The 17,367-nt window shown below is 40.0% G+C and overlaps 2 protein-coding genes and 1 long non-coding RNA gene across 4 annotated transcripts in view; 2 read left to right on the forward strand and 1 right to left on the reverse strand.

The window, feature by feature from the left end:
• The window catches only part of LOC145458412 (uncharacterized), a 222,961-nt gene that overhangs the window by 9,341 nt on the left and 196,253 nt on the right, over nt 1-17,367 (reverse strand). The window lies entirely within an intron of this gene.
• Nucleotides 6,723-10,856, forward strand: LOC145458400 (WD repeat and FYVE domain-containing protein 2-like). Its single transcript, XM_080336758.1, has one exon. The coding sequence runs from the start codon at nt 7,838-7,840 to the stop codon at nt 9,050-9,052; it is 1,215 nt and encodes a 404-aa protein (XP_080192884.1). The 5' UTR covers nt 6,723-7,837; the 3' UTR covers nt 9,053-10,856.
• On the forward strand, nt 11,344-16,242 carry LOC145458401 (torsin-1A-like). Its single transcript, XM_080336759.1, has 6 exons — nt 11,344-11,529; nt 12,307-12,432; nt 13,019-13,158; nt 14,160-14,335; nt 14,991-15,146; nt 15,680-16,242. The coding sequence occupies exons 1-6, from the start codon at nt 11,352-11,354 to the stop codon at nt 15,897-15,899; spliced, it is 996 nt and encodes a 331-aa protein (XP_080192885.1). The 5' UTR covers nt 11,344-11,351; the 3' UTR covers nt 15,900-16,242.

A 17,367-nucleotide genomic window follows, 5' to 3' on the forward strand; every position in this document is an offset into this window, starting at 1 on the left:
TATATAGTATTGCAAAAATCGGATTTTTTATCTTCCCTGGATTCGATCATCGTCATCTCTGCACGTCGTCGTCCGGTCCGAGCACACGCTCGCTTCGTCATCCGTCGCTGAATCGGGATCACTTGTTCCGAGCATGGGCTCTTAACGCGGCTCGTCGCCGTTTGCAAATGTTTCGAGCTCGAGCTCGGTTCGTCATTTCCCCTTCTTTCAACAGGTTCTTCCGTAGAAACGATGTTCACCAAATTTGGTTCAATTCCAACCGGTGGAGGCAGAGTTTTATTGACGTCGAAAAATTCTGATTATGAATAAAATAGTATTATTTACGGTGACCAATTCTTTAATTATTTATTATAGTGGTGTCCACTGTCCACCGTAAATACTATTCAAATTCAAATTTTTCGACGGCAATAACTTCGCTTTCACTGCATGGCTACATCAGGTAGCCAGTACGATTTGAGAAAAAATGTCATTTTTGAAGATCCTCTAATGGGCGTTGGACAATGGGCTTTGCCGAGAATGCGTGCGAGAGTGGAGCTTACGCGTAAGTTCGTAGACGCGAGAAGGCCGAGAAGACCAGCATTATCGGCATTGACGATGTACTCAACCGTAATGAATTGATATCTTGGGGTAAATTTGTGGTATCGGGTTTATCGAACGCCTTGAAATCTTAATTAATGATTTCACCATATGTGTTGATTGATCAGAGAGAAGCAGATATGGCGGCGCATTTTCTTCGTCATTTTCGGCAAGAAATGGCTTTGAAATGACATTGCTGTCGTTATACAATCAATGATTACATGCGATCTATTCCTTGCATATGTGGAATGTGGATAAATGGGCGAATAATGTATCGATTCAGCTATCCGGCCCGCCAAGTACCCTAATTAATTTTCCTACATGTGCGGCCTGTCGACTGAAGAAGTTGCCCGCCCTGGCCTAGGCGATGTAAGAGGAGGCATGTACATTGCACATTGCACACTGAATGAAAAATAAAAGAAGATTGTATAGAAAAATAGCTTAAGCGACAAATGGGATGGCATGTCATGGAAGGGGAGATCGATAGGTCTCGTCGTGGTCCGGCAATCTTGAGGGCGGACTAGTATTCATTTAGTAGCAATTGCTTGTATTTTGACTTGAATGTGGTGTAGTGTAAATCACGCGTAAAAGACCAGAGTCCCCGTGAATGCTCGTATATTTGCGAGAAGTTTGTCGCGTTTCAAAGGCTTGGGTGGTATTGCTCCAAAGTAGTCACTAGCCAACGTAGTTCTTTAATGCCTGCAAAGCGAATATAAACGCTGGTGACAATATTCGCATTTGTAGAAAACGCTATACGTGAGCCGAAATCGTCATTTGACGGGGGTCGCGGGCCATCCTGTCAGGCCGCGGTACGTGACGTATGTGCAATTGTGCATTGTGCATTGTGCAACAAGCGACGAAGTCCGCGAGCTAATTGCACTGTTTCCATACCACATACCGCAGTTTCGAGGTGTTTTGAAATGATAAAAATATTTATAAACTGAAACTGATACCGGTCATGCGTAATATGTCATGGGTCATGGGTCGATCTTCACGTTCTCTGTTATTCTATAGATAACTAACCTACGAATAGATACGCAACACCCGTCGTCACGCTTGCTTGCTCGGAGGAAAATACTGCTCAGCAATCTGAACACAACATAATTGCTAATCCCATAACTGACGACCCACGTGCTCAAATTCAATATAGTTGATCTTATTTGAAAGCTACTGTCGCACTGATTACGAAAATACACATTAAAATCCAATCAGGGCGAAGGAGCCCCTTTGAAATACACCTCAAAGTCTGAAAATCGACATTGTTCCGAACAATCGCAACCACGCAAGGGCCATTGTTATGGTCATTGTGCTGCGTCGCTGCGGTTGTTTAGAACAATGCCGATTTTCAGACTTTGAAGTGTATTTCAAGGGGTTTCCATCGCCCTGATTGGATTTTAATGTATATTTTAGGAATCAGTGCGACAGTAGCTTTCAAATAAGATCAACTTAATTTAATATGAGCGCCCGGGTCGTCAGCTATGGGATTAGCGATTACGTTGCGTTCAGATTGCTGAGCAGTATTTCCTCCGAGCAAGCAAGCGTGACGACGGGTGTTGCGTATCATCCGTAGGTTAGTTATCTATAGTTATTCATCTTCATCAAACTGCAAACGCCATCTCGCGGGCATTGCTGAAACGCTGAAAAGGGAGAAACGGTGGAATACCCGTATTCGTAAAATTATAGATTACTTTCGTAGGTGAGTACCAATGGTATATATATCATTGGTGAGTACTGAGTACTGAGTATAATATATAATAAAATGTTGCAGTAGCGGAAGAAGTGGAAGGTTCTGTCAGTTCTAAAACGCGGAAATGAAAACTTACGTGCTCGAGAATAATAAGGCGGCGAGACTTATCTGACACACGGCGTTTAGTGTCTTAACGGGCTCGTCCACTTCGCTAAAATTCAAACATATTTATTAGGAGCTACGAGATGAAGTTACTATTACACATCCAGCAATGGTTCTCAGATTATAGATAACTAACCTACGTGGGTTAGTTATCTATACTCAGATCCGTGCCGTGAGATTAGCTCTCAGCGAGCATTATGACGAAATTGGGAGAAGCGGGCCTTATCAGATGATGTCTGCGACCACTGTGATTCTATTAGAATTTTTGGCGAAAATCGGTGATCGGGTGAATCATGGAAATATACTCGGGTGTCATTAAGTTTTGTACTTTAGAAATTACATCGGCATATTCAGGAACCTCTTGCCATACTATTTCTTGGTGATGTATTCAATGACAAATGCGCGTAAACGACTGTTTTCGGGTGTAATTCCAGGTATTATGACGAAAAATCAATTTTAAGAAGACGAATAGATACCTACTACACAGCCGTTTGACTGAATATTTTGCAGAGAAATCGATAGAAATGTGTCGATGATAACGCTCAACAGACCATGTCTATCGACAATCCTTAGGTATAAATATATTTCGAAGAGTGCGGGAATGGTTTCACACCGGCGGTTGGTACGAAGAATCATCATTTACCCGAATATATGATCACGACGAATAGTAGAACACTTTTTTAAAAGATTTAGGCTCCGGACTCTACATATATCTCAGTAGAATCGAATTGAAATCGGATATTTTCAAAATTTCGGTAATCCGGACACAAATATGGCCCCAGTTCGACCCTTGGGACGTCGACTTGAATAATAATTTTGGTATTTATGGAATCGGCTAGACTAGTAAAATCCATTTCAAAACAAATTAGGCTTCGGACTCTACATATATCTCATTAGAATCGAATTGAAATCGGACATTTTCGAAATTTTGATAATCCGGACACAATTATGGCCCCAGTTCGACCCTTGGGACGTCGACTTGAATAAGAATTTTGGTATTGATCGAAGCGGCTAGACTAGTAGAATCCATTTCAAAACGAATTTGGCTTCGGACTCTACATATATCTCATTAGAATCGAATTGAAATCGGACATTTTCGAAATTTCGGTAATCCGGACACAATTATGGCCCCAGTTCGACCCTTGGGACGTCGACTTGAATAATAATTTTGGTATTGATGGAATCGGCTAGACTAGTAGAATCCATTTCAAAACGAATTAAGCTTCGGACTCTACATATATCTCATTAGAATCGAATTGAAATCGGACATTTTCGAAATTTTGGTAATCCGGACACAATTATGGCCCCAGTTCGACCCTTGGGACGTCGACTTGAATAATAATTTTGGTCTCGATCGAAGCGGCTAGACTTGTAGAATCCATTTCAAAACGAATTAGGCTTCGGACTCTACATATATCTCATTAGAATCGAATTGAAATCAGACATTTTCGAAATTTTGATAATCCGGACACAATTATGGCCCCAGTTCGACCCTTGGGACGTCGACTTGAATAATAATTTTGGTCTCGATCGAAGCGGATAGACTAGTAGAATCCATTTCAAAACGAATTAGGCTTCGGACTCTACATATATCTCATTAGAATCGAATTGAAATCGGACATTTTCGAAATTTCGGTAATCCGGACACAGTTATGGCCCCAGTTCGACCCTTGGGACGTCGACTTGAATATTAATTCTGGTATTGATGGAATTGGCTAGACTAGTAGAATCCACTACAAAACGAATCAGGGTTTGGACTCTACATGTAGCTCATTAAAATGGAATTGAAATTGGACATTTTCGAAATTTCGGTACGCGAATTACAAATAGGGCGCCGCTTGACGCGAGGATTCTGTTCTTCCAGCACTCTGTTGACGAGCAGGTGATATTGTACAATGTACAGCTAACTTTTGTGCAGAAGTAATCTTTAGAAATGTTAGGGTTACAATACCTCCTTTAAAGAGGATTTGTACTCTTTTTTGACTATTTTGAAAGTGTCCCCGGAGGACGCCCAAATGTCCTTTGTTTTTATTTTGCCGTATTTTTTTTTTGCGAATTATGGTTAAATGTAAGGTGAAATTCGACTGAGTTACATTAATCGGCACCGGAGTAACGTTCTGGAGGACATTCCGGGAGCTGAGCTGGAAGTCGACATTTTTGTCTATTTAGGTCTGAAAATTTTGAAAATCTGTCCTCTTTTCAGATTTCCAAAATATGGTAACCCTGATTAATGTATTAAATTTAGTTGAATGTTTGTTTTGATTGGCGCTTATCAACACTTCGGTCAATTGCGCCCTCACGGTAATTTCATCACTTCGTGTCTTTTCGTTTTTTTTCCGCCTTCGCAGTTCTTTTTCTGGTCTCTGCTGGCGGCTTGGCTTTCTTGAGTCCGTGTCTCTCTTCATCTGGGCTTGTGAGAGAGAGAGAGAGAGAGAGATGATATTCTTTTTCGCCTGCACCATCGAGATGCTTTGACGACGGAGTTGCGATACGGCCCCATGAGGTCATCTAGTCTGCGCCCCCGTTTTTTTTTCTCCTCCATGCTATCCGTGATTGCTGAGCGCCTAGCAGGATAGCTGCGGATACCAATTTTCGAGTCTTTGGTATGACCCGGCCGGGGATCGAACCCACGACCTACCGCTCGAGAAGCCGGACGCTCAACCATTACACTATCTCGCTCGGTGAAGGCGCTGAGGAGCCCAGATAGACACATAGAAACATGGCGTTACCGAGACTACATCCAGCAACCATTGGTGTCGGGACTGTGTTGCTTAGCACACTGCGCCACTCGCTTTCCCTGTATTGTGTTGTATTGTGATAGATATTTGTATTAATGAAATTTGTATATGTAGAGTCCGAAAATGTCCAAATGTTCGAAAATGTCCAATTTCAATTCGATTCTAATGAGATATATGTAGAGTCCGAAGCCTGATTCGTTTTGTAATGGATTCTACTAGTCTAGCCGATTCCATCAATACCAAAATTATTATTCAAGTCGACGTCCCAAGGGTCGAACTGGGGCTATAATTGTGTCCGGATTACCGAAATTTCGAAAATGTCCGATTTCAATTCGATTCTAATGAGATATATGTAGAGTCCGAAGCCTAATTCGTTTTGAAATGGATTCTACAAGTCTAGCCGCTTCGATCGAGACCAAAATTATTATTCAAGTCGACGTCCCAAGGGTCGAACTGGGGCCATAATTGTGTCCGGATTAACGAAATTTCGAAAATGTCCGATTTCAATTCGATTCTAATGAGATATATGTAGAGTCCGAAGCCTAATTCGTTTTGAAATTGATTCTACTAGTCTATCCGCTTCGATCGAGACCAAAATTATTATTCAAGTCGACGTCCCAAGGGTCGAACTGGGGCCATAATTGTGTCCGGATTATCAAAATTTCGAAAATGTCCGATTTCAATTAGATTCTAATGAGATATATGTAGAGTCCGAAGCCTAATTCGTTTTGAAATGGATTCTACTAGTCTAGCCGATTCCATCAATACCAAAATTATTATTCAAGTCGACGTCCCAAGGGTCGAACTGGGGCCATAATTGTGTCCGGATGACCGAAATTTCGAAAATGTCCGATTTCAATTCGATTCTAATGATATATATGTAGAGTCCGAAGCCTAATTCGTTTTGAAATGGATTTTACTAGTCTATCCGCTTCGATCGAGACCAAAATTATTATTCAAGTCGACGTCCCAAGGGTCGAACTGGGGCCATATTTGTGTCCGGATTACCGAAATTTTGAAAATATCCGATTTCAATTCGATTCTACTGAGATATATGTAGAGTCCGGAGCCTAAATCTTTTAAAAAAGTGTTCTACTATTCGTCGTGATCATATATTCGGGTAAATGATGATTCTTCGTACCAACCGCCGGTGTGAAACCATTCCCGCACTCTTCGAAATATATTTATACCTAAGGATTGTCGATAGACATGGTCTGTTGAGCGTTATCATCGACACATTTCTATCGATTTCTCTGCAAAATATTCAGTCAAACGGCTGTGTAGTAGGTATCTATTCGTCTTCTTAAAATTGATTTTTCGTCATAATACCTGGAATTACACCCGAAAAGAGTCGTTTACGTGCATTTGTCATTGAATTCATCACCAAGAAATAGTATGGCAAGAGGTTCCTGAATATGCCGATGTAATTTCTAAAGTACAAAACTTAATGACACCCGAGTATATTTCCATGATTCCCCCGATCACCGATTTTCGCCAAAAATTCTAATAGAATCACAGTGGTTGTCTGCGTAATTGTTTTGACAGCGAACGCTGAATACTCGCGATATCATTTTCAGAAGACTAGTACCTGCATGACGACGTTCGACGTAACTATCCGGGTGCGATAGCCATAATCATAACAACAAGAACCATTGCTTTATTTTATTGCCAAATTGATGGACTATATCAGTTCCTTTCAGTTGGTAAGCAGCTCGGTGTACGGCTATCGATCGTAAATGATAGATTGAGTGTGCATTGAGGACAGTCGCTATACCTGCTTGATAAGTGAGAGCTTAATATCTCGACTATCTTTTAACCCATAGTCGTTTTTTTTATTCTGCATGGAAATTGAACTCAACTCAAAAATCTGTAACGTTAATACAATCATTTGATATTCGGTATTATTGAACGTCACAGATTGTACAGTTGTACACCCAACGAATCAGGTCTGTTATCTTCCTGGATCAGTAATAATAATCCATAATACTTTTTATTTAGAATGAACATTGTAAATTTTACTCACCAACTAGATAGGCTCATATAGATAGATCTGGTTTATTCAAATCGATTTTGCTCATAATGCAGTTATTCGGTGTTTGCCAAGAGTGGGTTTAGGACTACTATTCGAGAGTTGCTAGCATAGTTTAGTTGAATCTTTAAAATCAAAAAGCTGGCTTCATATGTATATTGTAGTGACCTTGTTGATTTTCCATTCATGACCATTAGTCGTACCGGTAGCTGACAAATTCATTTTGGTTTTGCACTGAAATTGTATATTTTTCGTTTGATTTGGGGTTATAGAAGACAGTATACTTTCCGTATACTTTATACCAATGACATTGCGTCATTGTGCCTATTGATTTTGACAGTCATGATTCTTTTATTGGTAGATTTTAAAGTTATTGAATCAGTTGACAGAAGTATTTACTTTTTTGCTATACCAGTGTTAGTGTAAGATCACAAGAGAATATATATATTATATCAATACCATATAGATCCTATTGTTCCATTATATCGCATTTCTAGTATTATATTCTGGAGAAATTTGTTGTTGAATGAGTTTCATGATGATGGTATTAAAGGTTCTACTTCTATCCAGATAACATATCGACCTAAACGAGATTGAATAAGTTAACAATAAATTGATCATTATTGACCCTCAACAACCAGTGTAATGGCTGCAGAAATCAAGACCCTTCATGCCAACAATAAACCAAATCTGATTGGAAAAGTTGAGGATGAAAATCATGATTACGTCACTGCTCTTGTGTTGACTCCCAACGAAGATGGTGTGATCACTGTCAGCGAAGATCGTTCTGTACGAATTTGGTTAAAGAGAGAAACTGGTCAATACTGGCCTAGTGTGTGTCATTTTCTTACATCTCCGTGTACATCAATGACATTCTGCTCTACTACAAAGCAACTATTCATTGGACTACAGACAGGTACGGTTGAAGAATACCGTGTCGCTGATGATTATAACGCGATATATCATCAACGCCGTTATGCGGCTCACACCAAAGAGGTCACTGATGTTGTATTTGGCGTTGAGAAAGAAATACTTGTGTCCTGTGGGAAAGATCGGTCAATTGTGTGGCATTGGACGCAAAATGGTCAGAAAATGGGTGATCACCAAGTCCCGTCCGTACCTTTATGTCTGCAATTTGATGTAAAATCAAATTATGTGTTCTGTGGACTTTCAAACGGCGAGATTCCTATTATTAAAATTGATAAGAACAGCTGTCAAAGCATCAACACGCTCAAAGGCCATGCGAGTGCCACCAATACTTTATTTTGGGATGCATCCAAAGGGATTCTCTATTCCGGCAGCTCTGATAAGTTAATCATTGTTTGGGATATTGGGAGCAAAAAGGGCACTTCGTTTGAGTTGGAAGGCCATAAATCAAAAGTTGTGTCTGTCCATTTCGCGGCTGCCACTCAGCAATTGTTTTCTCTTGGGGAAGACGGGTCGTGTGTTGTTTGGAATATGGCAGTTAAGCGCCAAGAAACCCCTGTGTGGGAGGAAAAAGACCAGTGCGCGAAATGCCAGGCTCCTTTTTTCTGGAATTTCCGTCAAATGTGGAGCGACAAGACCATCGGCTTGAGACAGCACCACTGCAGAAAATGCGGGATTGCGATCTGCGCAAAGTGCAGTGCAAAACGAAGCGTGATTCCGTTGATGGGGTTCGAATTTGAGGTTCGCGTGTGCGATGCGTGTTTCAACGCGATACCGGAAGAAGAGAAGAAGTCTCTCGCTACTTTTCATAGCGTGAAACACAACGTCATCGCGGCATCTCCGGACTGGAAGCGTTCGTGGTTAGCTACCAGCGGACAAGATCGTGTCGTCAAAATCTGGGACGTGAGCCCGGTTTTAGAATCAAATGCTTAGGTCTTTGTTGTTTTGATTCTGTTTATCATGCAATATTTTCTCATGGATATGGTTCAAGCTTGATGTTATTCTTCCCTGTTTTCTGTTGCTTGCATCAGTCCGGTGGTTGAACAAAAGCCGATGCTTGTTGGAAAATATCCGTGTTTCTGATTTGTGATTACAATGGGAAGAAAGTCACGAACGCACTGATTTTTATGTCACATCCACACTCGCACACACAAAATGATTGGTTTAATTAAGCAAAGTTTTTGCCCCCCCCCCCTTGAAAAATTATTACGGGTCTCGGGAATTAGTCTTTTTTCAATATGTCCGCTGCCAAATTTCGTCTCGGTAGAATGAAAGTAACTTATGTCCATTTTACAAATATTTATAGGTTCATTTTTCAAAGTTTTTGTAAAATTCAATTTTTTTTTGGCCATGTATATATTTATCACGTTGTTTCAAAGTTCATAATGGCCAAGATAAGGCCGAAAGAAAATGAAAACTTGACACAAAGTTAGTTCACTCGAAATGTGTAAAATGGACATGAGCTACTTTGATTCCGCAGCGACGATTTAATAGCTCCTTGTAACGTGACTAATGGAATATTTCAGTCCCATAATTGGTATCGCAGTGCATTTGAAACTGTTAGAAATTCCCAAGACACGAGTTGATAGGCTGCCTACTGCTTAACTGAATTCTGTTGAGGATTGAACATTAATTATGTGCAGAATGTATGCAATAATACAGTGTTTTTTTCACTATCAATTGCTTCTACGCTGGAATAATGTCGTATTTATGCACATTCTGTTTTCATACATATTTCTCAGATCTGTACGCGTGTTCTTTGTCTGTACATAAGAATTAGCCATTATGTGTTCTCACTGCAGGACATGCTCATGTAGTATTGGTTGTCTGAGATTATCGACGCCGTATAACTTGTCCTGGCCGTATGATAACTAAATCGATATGATGACAACTAAACGTAGAACTTATGGTGATGGTCCGAGTCATTTCTGTAATAGTAGCTCCAAAATTACTCATCCTTAAACCCTTTGCAGTTACTGTTTTGAGGATGTGAATAAACACAAAACTGCAAACAGTGATCACCAACAGTGGCATCCAAATGCTTGATGGTCTCAGACCGAGTCATCAGTACATTTACGTGACGGTAAAACTGTTGCTGTTTCGTAGAGGTGTACAGTTATCTGAAAGTAGTAAATGTCATCTCGGAAACTTGATTATTTGATTGAAATAGGCTCGACCCTCAGCTTAGCTAATCCACGTCATTTGGATAGCTTTTATGTTGATATTCATCACTCCTGAACATCTGAACAACATAAAATATCTTTAATGTTCACCAGACTTTCTCCAGTGCTCGTACAAACCTGTAACCCATGCATGTCGATGAAATAATGCGTTGGAGACAAGATTTATGTGACTTATCGTACATTCCATACTTTGTGACTGTGCGTTGAATATGTAGTTATCAAATTACATGATCGTGATAACAAACCAATGTTAATATTGGTCGGAGTGTAGAAAACGCACCTGCGCAATGGTACATATACCATGCCTGTACAGAGCAATGTTGTTTTTTATTAACATGTGCCATGTCTCAGAAGGTTTTTTTCTGATGTCTGTCTAGAATGCTTGATTTCATGAAGATTTCTGTTTTCCACTGATTCCCACAGTTGTACCATTCATGCGTATGTTTTGCTGCTGTGCATGTGTTGTCATTGTCTCGTCGCTATGTATTCACTCTGTAAGCATATATTATGATGTATTGCCTCGAATAAATTATTATAGATGGTTGCGTACCCAATTGATTGTCATGGATTCTTGGCTGTTGTTGTTATCATGGACAAAAACTCGTGTGCAAATACGCGCTGGGAGACTAAGAGTCATGAGATTGCGCTGTCACAGTCATATGAATCTGAAAAATCATCGCAATAGTTTCTGTGAGTTGGAAAATCGCCACGCAGAATTTCTATCACTCACAACTGATTAACTTCACGACTGCTTTACAAGTACTGAAACTTGGATTGAAGTCTTCAATCATACCAGTAAGAGTGGTACACTAACAGACCAGCAAAGACATGCCTCCTTTAGAGGGTTGTCGTTGTTTTGAGCACATTTAAATGTATGAACGTACTTGTGCATTTTACAAGATTATGTTTCACGTGATGGCACTTTACTTGATAACGGTGGCTGATGCCAATGATATTATGAAATTGTAGTCTATCGACTTGATGACTGATGTATAACTCCATTTGCATGTACTGTGGCATGGCTAGTAACACCCAAGTTTCCATTTAGGATGAAGTTAGCTTTATCATTAGCAATTTTATCATTAGTCACGTGCAGTACATGTCTGGATCCATTGTCAGCAACGGTAGCTGTCGGAGCCGCGGCCATTTCTAAGGCAGGGCAGTTATTTTGTGCCTCTGGACTGCGAGAATGTTGTGATAGCAAATGGGTGAAGAATGATCTTGATGGTATGGATACGAACACATTGATCACTAAATATACGCTATTTGTTACGTATAAATCCAGACTTGGGTACTGGGTAGTCTTATGTCATGCAATTAGTCATGTAACCAATCTTGTGACTCCTTCGAATCGTAGTTTTCCAAATCCTAAGCTCAAGCGATTCAAAAAGGTATGCCTACCAGACTCTACAACTAGATGATCCTAGTTGTCTAATTTAACCAAAATGCCTATAATCTAGTTCTGATCTAATCAGTGAAATATGGAATATGACTCGACTCACCTTGAGTCAATCTGTGTATTGACTCGACTTGCAGACACGGACTGTCATTACCGACATTTCATTGTAATTTTGAGTAATAATAGAGTTACCACACTATTGGTATTTCGTCTGTTAGTAGCCTACTGATACTTGAAAATTTGACCAGAAACTTAAAAGTTAGGAAAATTGAGATATTATGAATGCAAATCATTCGATATCACCAAGCAGAGTTCTAAAAAGTGGGTTAAACAAGACTATAACTCGAAACTGAACAGTCAACGCAATGACTTAGACTCGGACTCTAGTCATACCACTATGACTCAGCCTCGACCCTCTGCTTGCCGACTTGGACTCGAACTCGCTGGTGAATTGAAAATGATTCAACGTCACTCGAGTCAAAACTATAAAGTGAGATTGACTTGTGACTCGGTACCTTATGACTTGGTTACAACCCTAGAAAGAACCACCATTGTCTATTTTGGTGTTTGATATAGTGGCCAAGCGTGTGGACATCATTTTCCAGGCCTAAAGAGGGACTTAGAGAAAAGACTTCACGGGCAGCATCTCGTTACTCAGATTTTAACAAAAGCTATAACTGCTCACGTTCTTGACGATAATCCGCAGAAACCATTAGTCATGTCCTTCCACGGTATGTTTTGAAGGTAAATGTATATGTGTAGTTTTGTTGTATAGAATCCTATGTACAGTAATCTGCGAGGATTATTGAGCCTCCCGTCTATTGCTTGCTTATCTGTAGCATCATATTTTTGCCCTTGGCAGTTTTGCTATGCAAGCCTGCCATATGCAATTGATTTACACCATGTATTGCAATCTTATAGTGTAATTATAGGATATTTTATTAATAAACGGAATTGAACTGGTGTCAAAGTCGTGTCTAAGTCACCTGTCAATAATGTCTGGAGTGTGTAGGCCTATATTGAACATCATTATTGATTACTTCCCCGATGTCGGCTATCACACTTGCGTATTGATATGCATCAGTAAGCATATATGCATATATACTTCATGAACTTATTGTGCAGTTGAAAATTTTGCACAAAATGCAACCCAGGTAGGTGTCTCATTTCAATGACTACTCCAAGATCAAGCCGTTTTGACACTTTCCTATCTTTTCATTGTATCGTAGTCTGTTGGTGTTTTGAAAAGATGAAATTATTAATAAATTGATATTTCAATTAGTCAATATTTTAAGCATATTAGAGTTTTGTTTTTAGGATGGACAGGGGGAGGAAAGAGCTTTGTCGCACAAATGCTTGTGGAAAATCTCTACGAACTCGGCGAAAAGAGCAGATTCGTGCATTTATTTTATTCCGAACTTCACTTTAAACATGATTCACAAATCGGCACTTACAAGGTAAGTAGATCGGTAATCGTTTATCTGTGTTCAGTAAGCACTGTTCATCCCTGTATCCAACAAGCTGTGTAGATCTGCAGTTTTCTTTTAGATCATAGAAACATTTGTGGCGCGATTGTGTCTAACGTTGAGTCAGTATCAGACAAATACTGATCAACCCAATTTTCCTGGAAGCGAAGGACTTTATTTTCTGCTAGTGTCAGAGCAGACAAATAGGCGATTGCCAGGTCACATGATCAACCAAGTCAATGACTTGTTGCTTAAATTTTCTGCGACAATTTACCAACAATTTCAAAATGTTTCGGGCTTGACCCTGGCTAGGACAATTCTCGATCACGGTATCTTGGCAACAATGTGGACCCTAAGGCAGTCATTTTGGAGAGCTATCATATTCCTGTTACGGCTCCACTGACAGAAAAGTCGCTTACCGGGATCAGTGTTGGCCACCAATCAATCTATACACAGTGAAAATGTTGTTTAGGGTCCTGGAAACGCAAGCTTGATAATATAATGTTTTGAGAGGAATGATTTTGGGTTTCGAAAAGTAATAGAAAGTAGGTTTACGATTAGTTTGCACCACTTTTAAGTGTGAAATCGTCATGACAGCCGCGTGAAATAGCCAACATAGTAACTGCTGAATACATTTTCGAAGATAGCGTCTTTTTGTAGCTTCATTATTCATATTGCGTTAGTTGCGCAGATGCATCTTGCAATTCCGTGAGTAGTCACCAATGATTAGCTGCCTAAAGTATGTGGCCCCTCGGCCGAATATACTTTTTGAAATTGCTTGCTTGAGTGCTATATATATCCTTCTTTTCTCCGCCCCTTAAAGAAGTGTTACAGGTCTTGGAAACGCCACACTTGTAATTGAGTGTAGAAAGTTATATCTACTTCTACTTGAGTACCCACTCTGTCTACTGTGACCACCTGTTCGCGTTGGAATTGAGTGCAACAGGATTGCATTAAAGAATAACTAACATATAATCATTATAATTTCACAGGATCAGCTGCATCAGTGGATTTTTTCAAACGCATCAGCCTGCCAACGCTCTTTATTTATCTTCGACGAAATGGACAACATGCCGCCTGGGGTGATCGACGTTCTGATCCCGTTTTTAGGTCACTACAAGCAGGTCGACGGCGTCGATTTTCGGAAAAGCATATTCATTTTTATTGGGTACGTTTTCGCAAGTTCGTTAAGAAAACCAAATTTTGGAACTAAGGCTGGGTGCAATGATTCGAGTCAAGCAGTGAAGACAGTCTTGTGGAAACTACTGTATTTTCAAAATCTGCAACTACTCAAAAAACCATAGTTAGGTCAACTAGCAAGATTGGTAGTATGAACAATTCTGGTGCGAGATGATGTTTTTCAAGTGATAATATTATACGCTTCTTGCCACTAATTGCTAATGGTAATCTTGTAAATTGAAAAGTTAATTTATCAACGGATAAATAGTTTCAATATTATTTGTCTACTGTGGAACATGCAACAAAGCTACATACGTCATTGGAACTGACATATCTGTGAAGTAGTTATCAACCCACAACATTGTCGCAAAGCGCAATGAACAGGTATGATTGAATGTCGAACTAACGCTATATCCTTTGCGGCCGCATAAAAGGTGCATATTTGGACCTACCGCATCATTCATACTGTTACGAAGTCATAATGAGCCATACACGAATACTTTTTATGACTCGAAGCGTAATGCTTGATTCAGAATCAAATCACTCAGGCACTCGATTTTGTCCAGTCCTACTCGGAACAGAATTGTAAACCGTTCGTGATGACAGTGAACTAGATAGCATCAATTTCATTTCATTAATTCCAGGAACACTGGCGGCGATTTGATATCGAAGATCGCCTACAAGCAGACGCAAGAGGAGAAGCAGAGAGAGGACTTGGCTCTTCACGATTTCCAAGAGCCACTGGAGATCAGCACTTTTAACGTGGTAGGAGGCTTGCAAGGAAGCGGCATTATTCAACGGTAAGTGCTGCATGCTGATAAGTAGCCTGTTAGTTGTGCAAAGTCTCTACTTTGCAGGGACTCTTGGAGGTACACAACCTCAATATACAATTGAATAAATATATTCATATCGAAGTAGACCTAAATATTTTCGACTGCCACTCGTCAGGGGTAGAAGTCGGCAACCAGTAGAGAATTGAAAAGAACATTGTATATCATGATACAATTGTTGATGAACATTGTTCTCATCAATTCTCTACTAGTTGCTGACGATTAACCTGACGAATGTCAGCTGAAAATATTTGGGCCTATTTCGATATGACTATATTATTCTACTTCACAGTTCTCAGTTTGTTAAAATACTTACTTTTTCACTGAATTGGAATTTAGTACTTCTACTACAAGATGATAATTATTGACATCAACTTACTTCAAGTCTGGTACGCGCAGTTAAGTAATAGCTTCTTGTAGGTACAGAACTTCAATATACAATTGAGTAGTATATTCATATTCAAATGAACCCGAATAATGGATTCGTGTGATTTCTTTCATAGACAGCTGATCGATCATCTCATTCCGTTTCTGCCTCTGGAACGGCGTCACGTGAAGATGTGTGTTAAAGACGAATTTCGGCGCTTAGGAAGATCAAATTTCACGGACTATTTTGCGGAACAAGTGCTCAACGAACTGGAATGGGGACCTGGCCACGCGGGTCTATATTCCAAGTCTGGTTGCACAAAAGTTGCGCAGAAGATCAAGTTGTATCCCGATTGATATTGCAATGGCGGAAATTTCAATGATTTGTGTGCACTGTGCAGTTACGAATTGGCGTATCCGATCTGCAGCACCGTCTTGTGCAAAAGAGACAATTCTACATGGGAGTTGCAGTGACATGTAGCACTTTTGAATTCAGCATCGATTGTGAGAGATACTGCGAATGCGTCTGCTGCTATGCTCAATTATATGCTAATGAAGCATAATACATTAATTCAGTACCACGAAGGTCAAGTATGTGCTTTTGAAGTGTCAAAAGGCGAACTTGCCACATATTCGTACCGCCCCAGAATTTTGCTATGCATATGTGCGAGTTTGGCGAATAAAATAAGAATAAAATCGATGTTTTTGTGGTGGGTTGATTGGTATTACGGACGCTTAATATAATGATGTAATTATATAGCACATCGGACTGATTGCGCATCCGCAATTCCGCATGTTATTAGATGTTTCCAAGGATTCTTCCCGATGATGGCTGACAAAAGAATGAGTCAGTCAAGTAATCATTGAGGTTGTAGCCTACTCGAGTACTAAAGAAATTTATGCAAGTTATGGCCGAAATTCCTCGATGACTGCAAGATACATCTCGGCCACGAAGAGACGGGTGGTGACAAAAACCCGAAACGTGATAGTGTATAGTATACGACTATACGTAGTATAAAATTGCCTTTTCCGCCGAGTGGCTGCGATCCTTTTGCTAATAAAAATTATTGGAGTCTATCCAAACTACATAACCCTGTTTCTGGTAATCATCATCATTGGTTTATTTGCAATTTTATCAGTTCAATACACCACAAAAAATGCGATACAATGAAAAGACAGGAAGATGTCGAAGCGACAAGGAGTAGTCTATGAAATCTGACACCCACCTTGGCCTAGGCGATGTAAAGAGGAGGCATGCACACTGAATGAAAGTAAAGAAGATGGTATAGAAAAAGAAAGCGACAAGAAATAGGGCGGCATGTCATGGGAAGCGAGATCGATAGGTCAGTCGTGGTCCGGTAATCTTGAGGATGGACTGTAAATAAATAGGCAACATATTTCGTTCTGCTTTATTTGTCTAATAACATATGAGTGGACAACTGGACATGCTCACATGATGAGTAAATGCTTAATTTGAGTAAGTAATTCAAGTAAACCTATCCGGGTACTCGAAAATAGTAGATGTGGATATTTCGATACAGACCACTCCCATAACCATCGGGAACTACGAGAATAGGATAAGTTCGTTAATCAGTGGGATGGCGGTCTAACGATAGCCTTTATAAAGGCTATGTTCCAACCTGCATGATGTCTAATCAGAGATTTCGGTGCCTTATATATTGAAGGTCAGCTTTGGTTACGAGTTACGACAGTGATGGTTTGTTTACGATTACGACTACAATCACTGCAGTAATGATCGCTTTGCATTACCCTATCCCAGTTTTCTAGCGCATCCATAACAATAAATTTTGTTAATACTGATGAG

The sequence above is a fragment of the Botryllus schlosseri genome, chromosome 16 (genome assembly GCF_051294905.1).
Source record: "Botryllus schlosseri isolate E-star chromosome 16, Bs_hap1, whole genome shotgun sequence".
NCBI classification, from domain to species: Eukaryota; Metazoa; Chordata; class Ascidiacea; order Stolidobranchia; family Styelidae; genus Botryllus; species Botryllus schlosseri.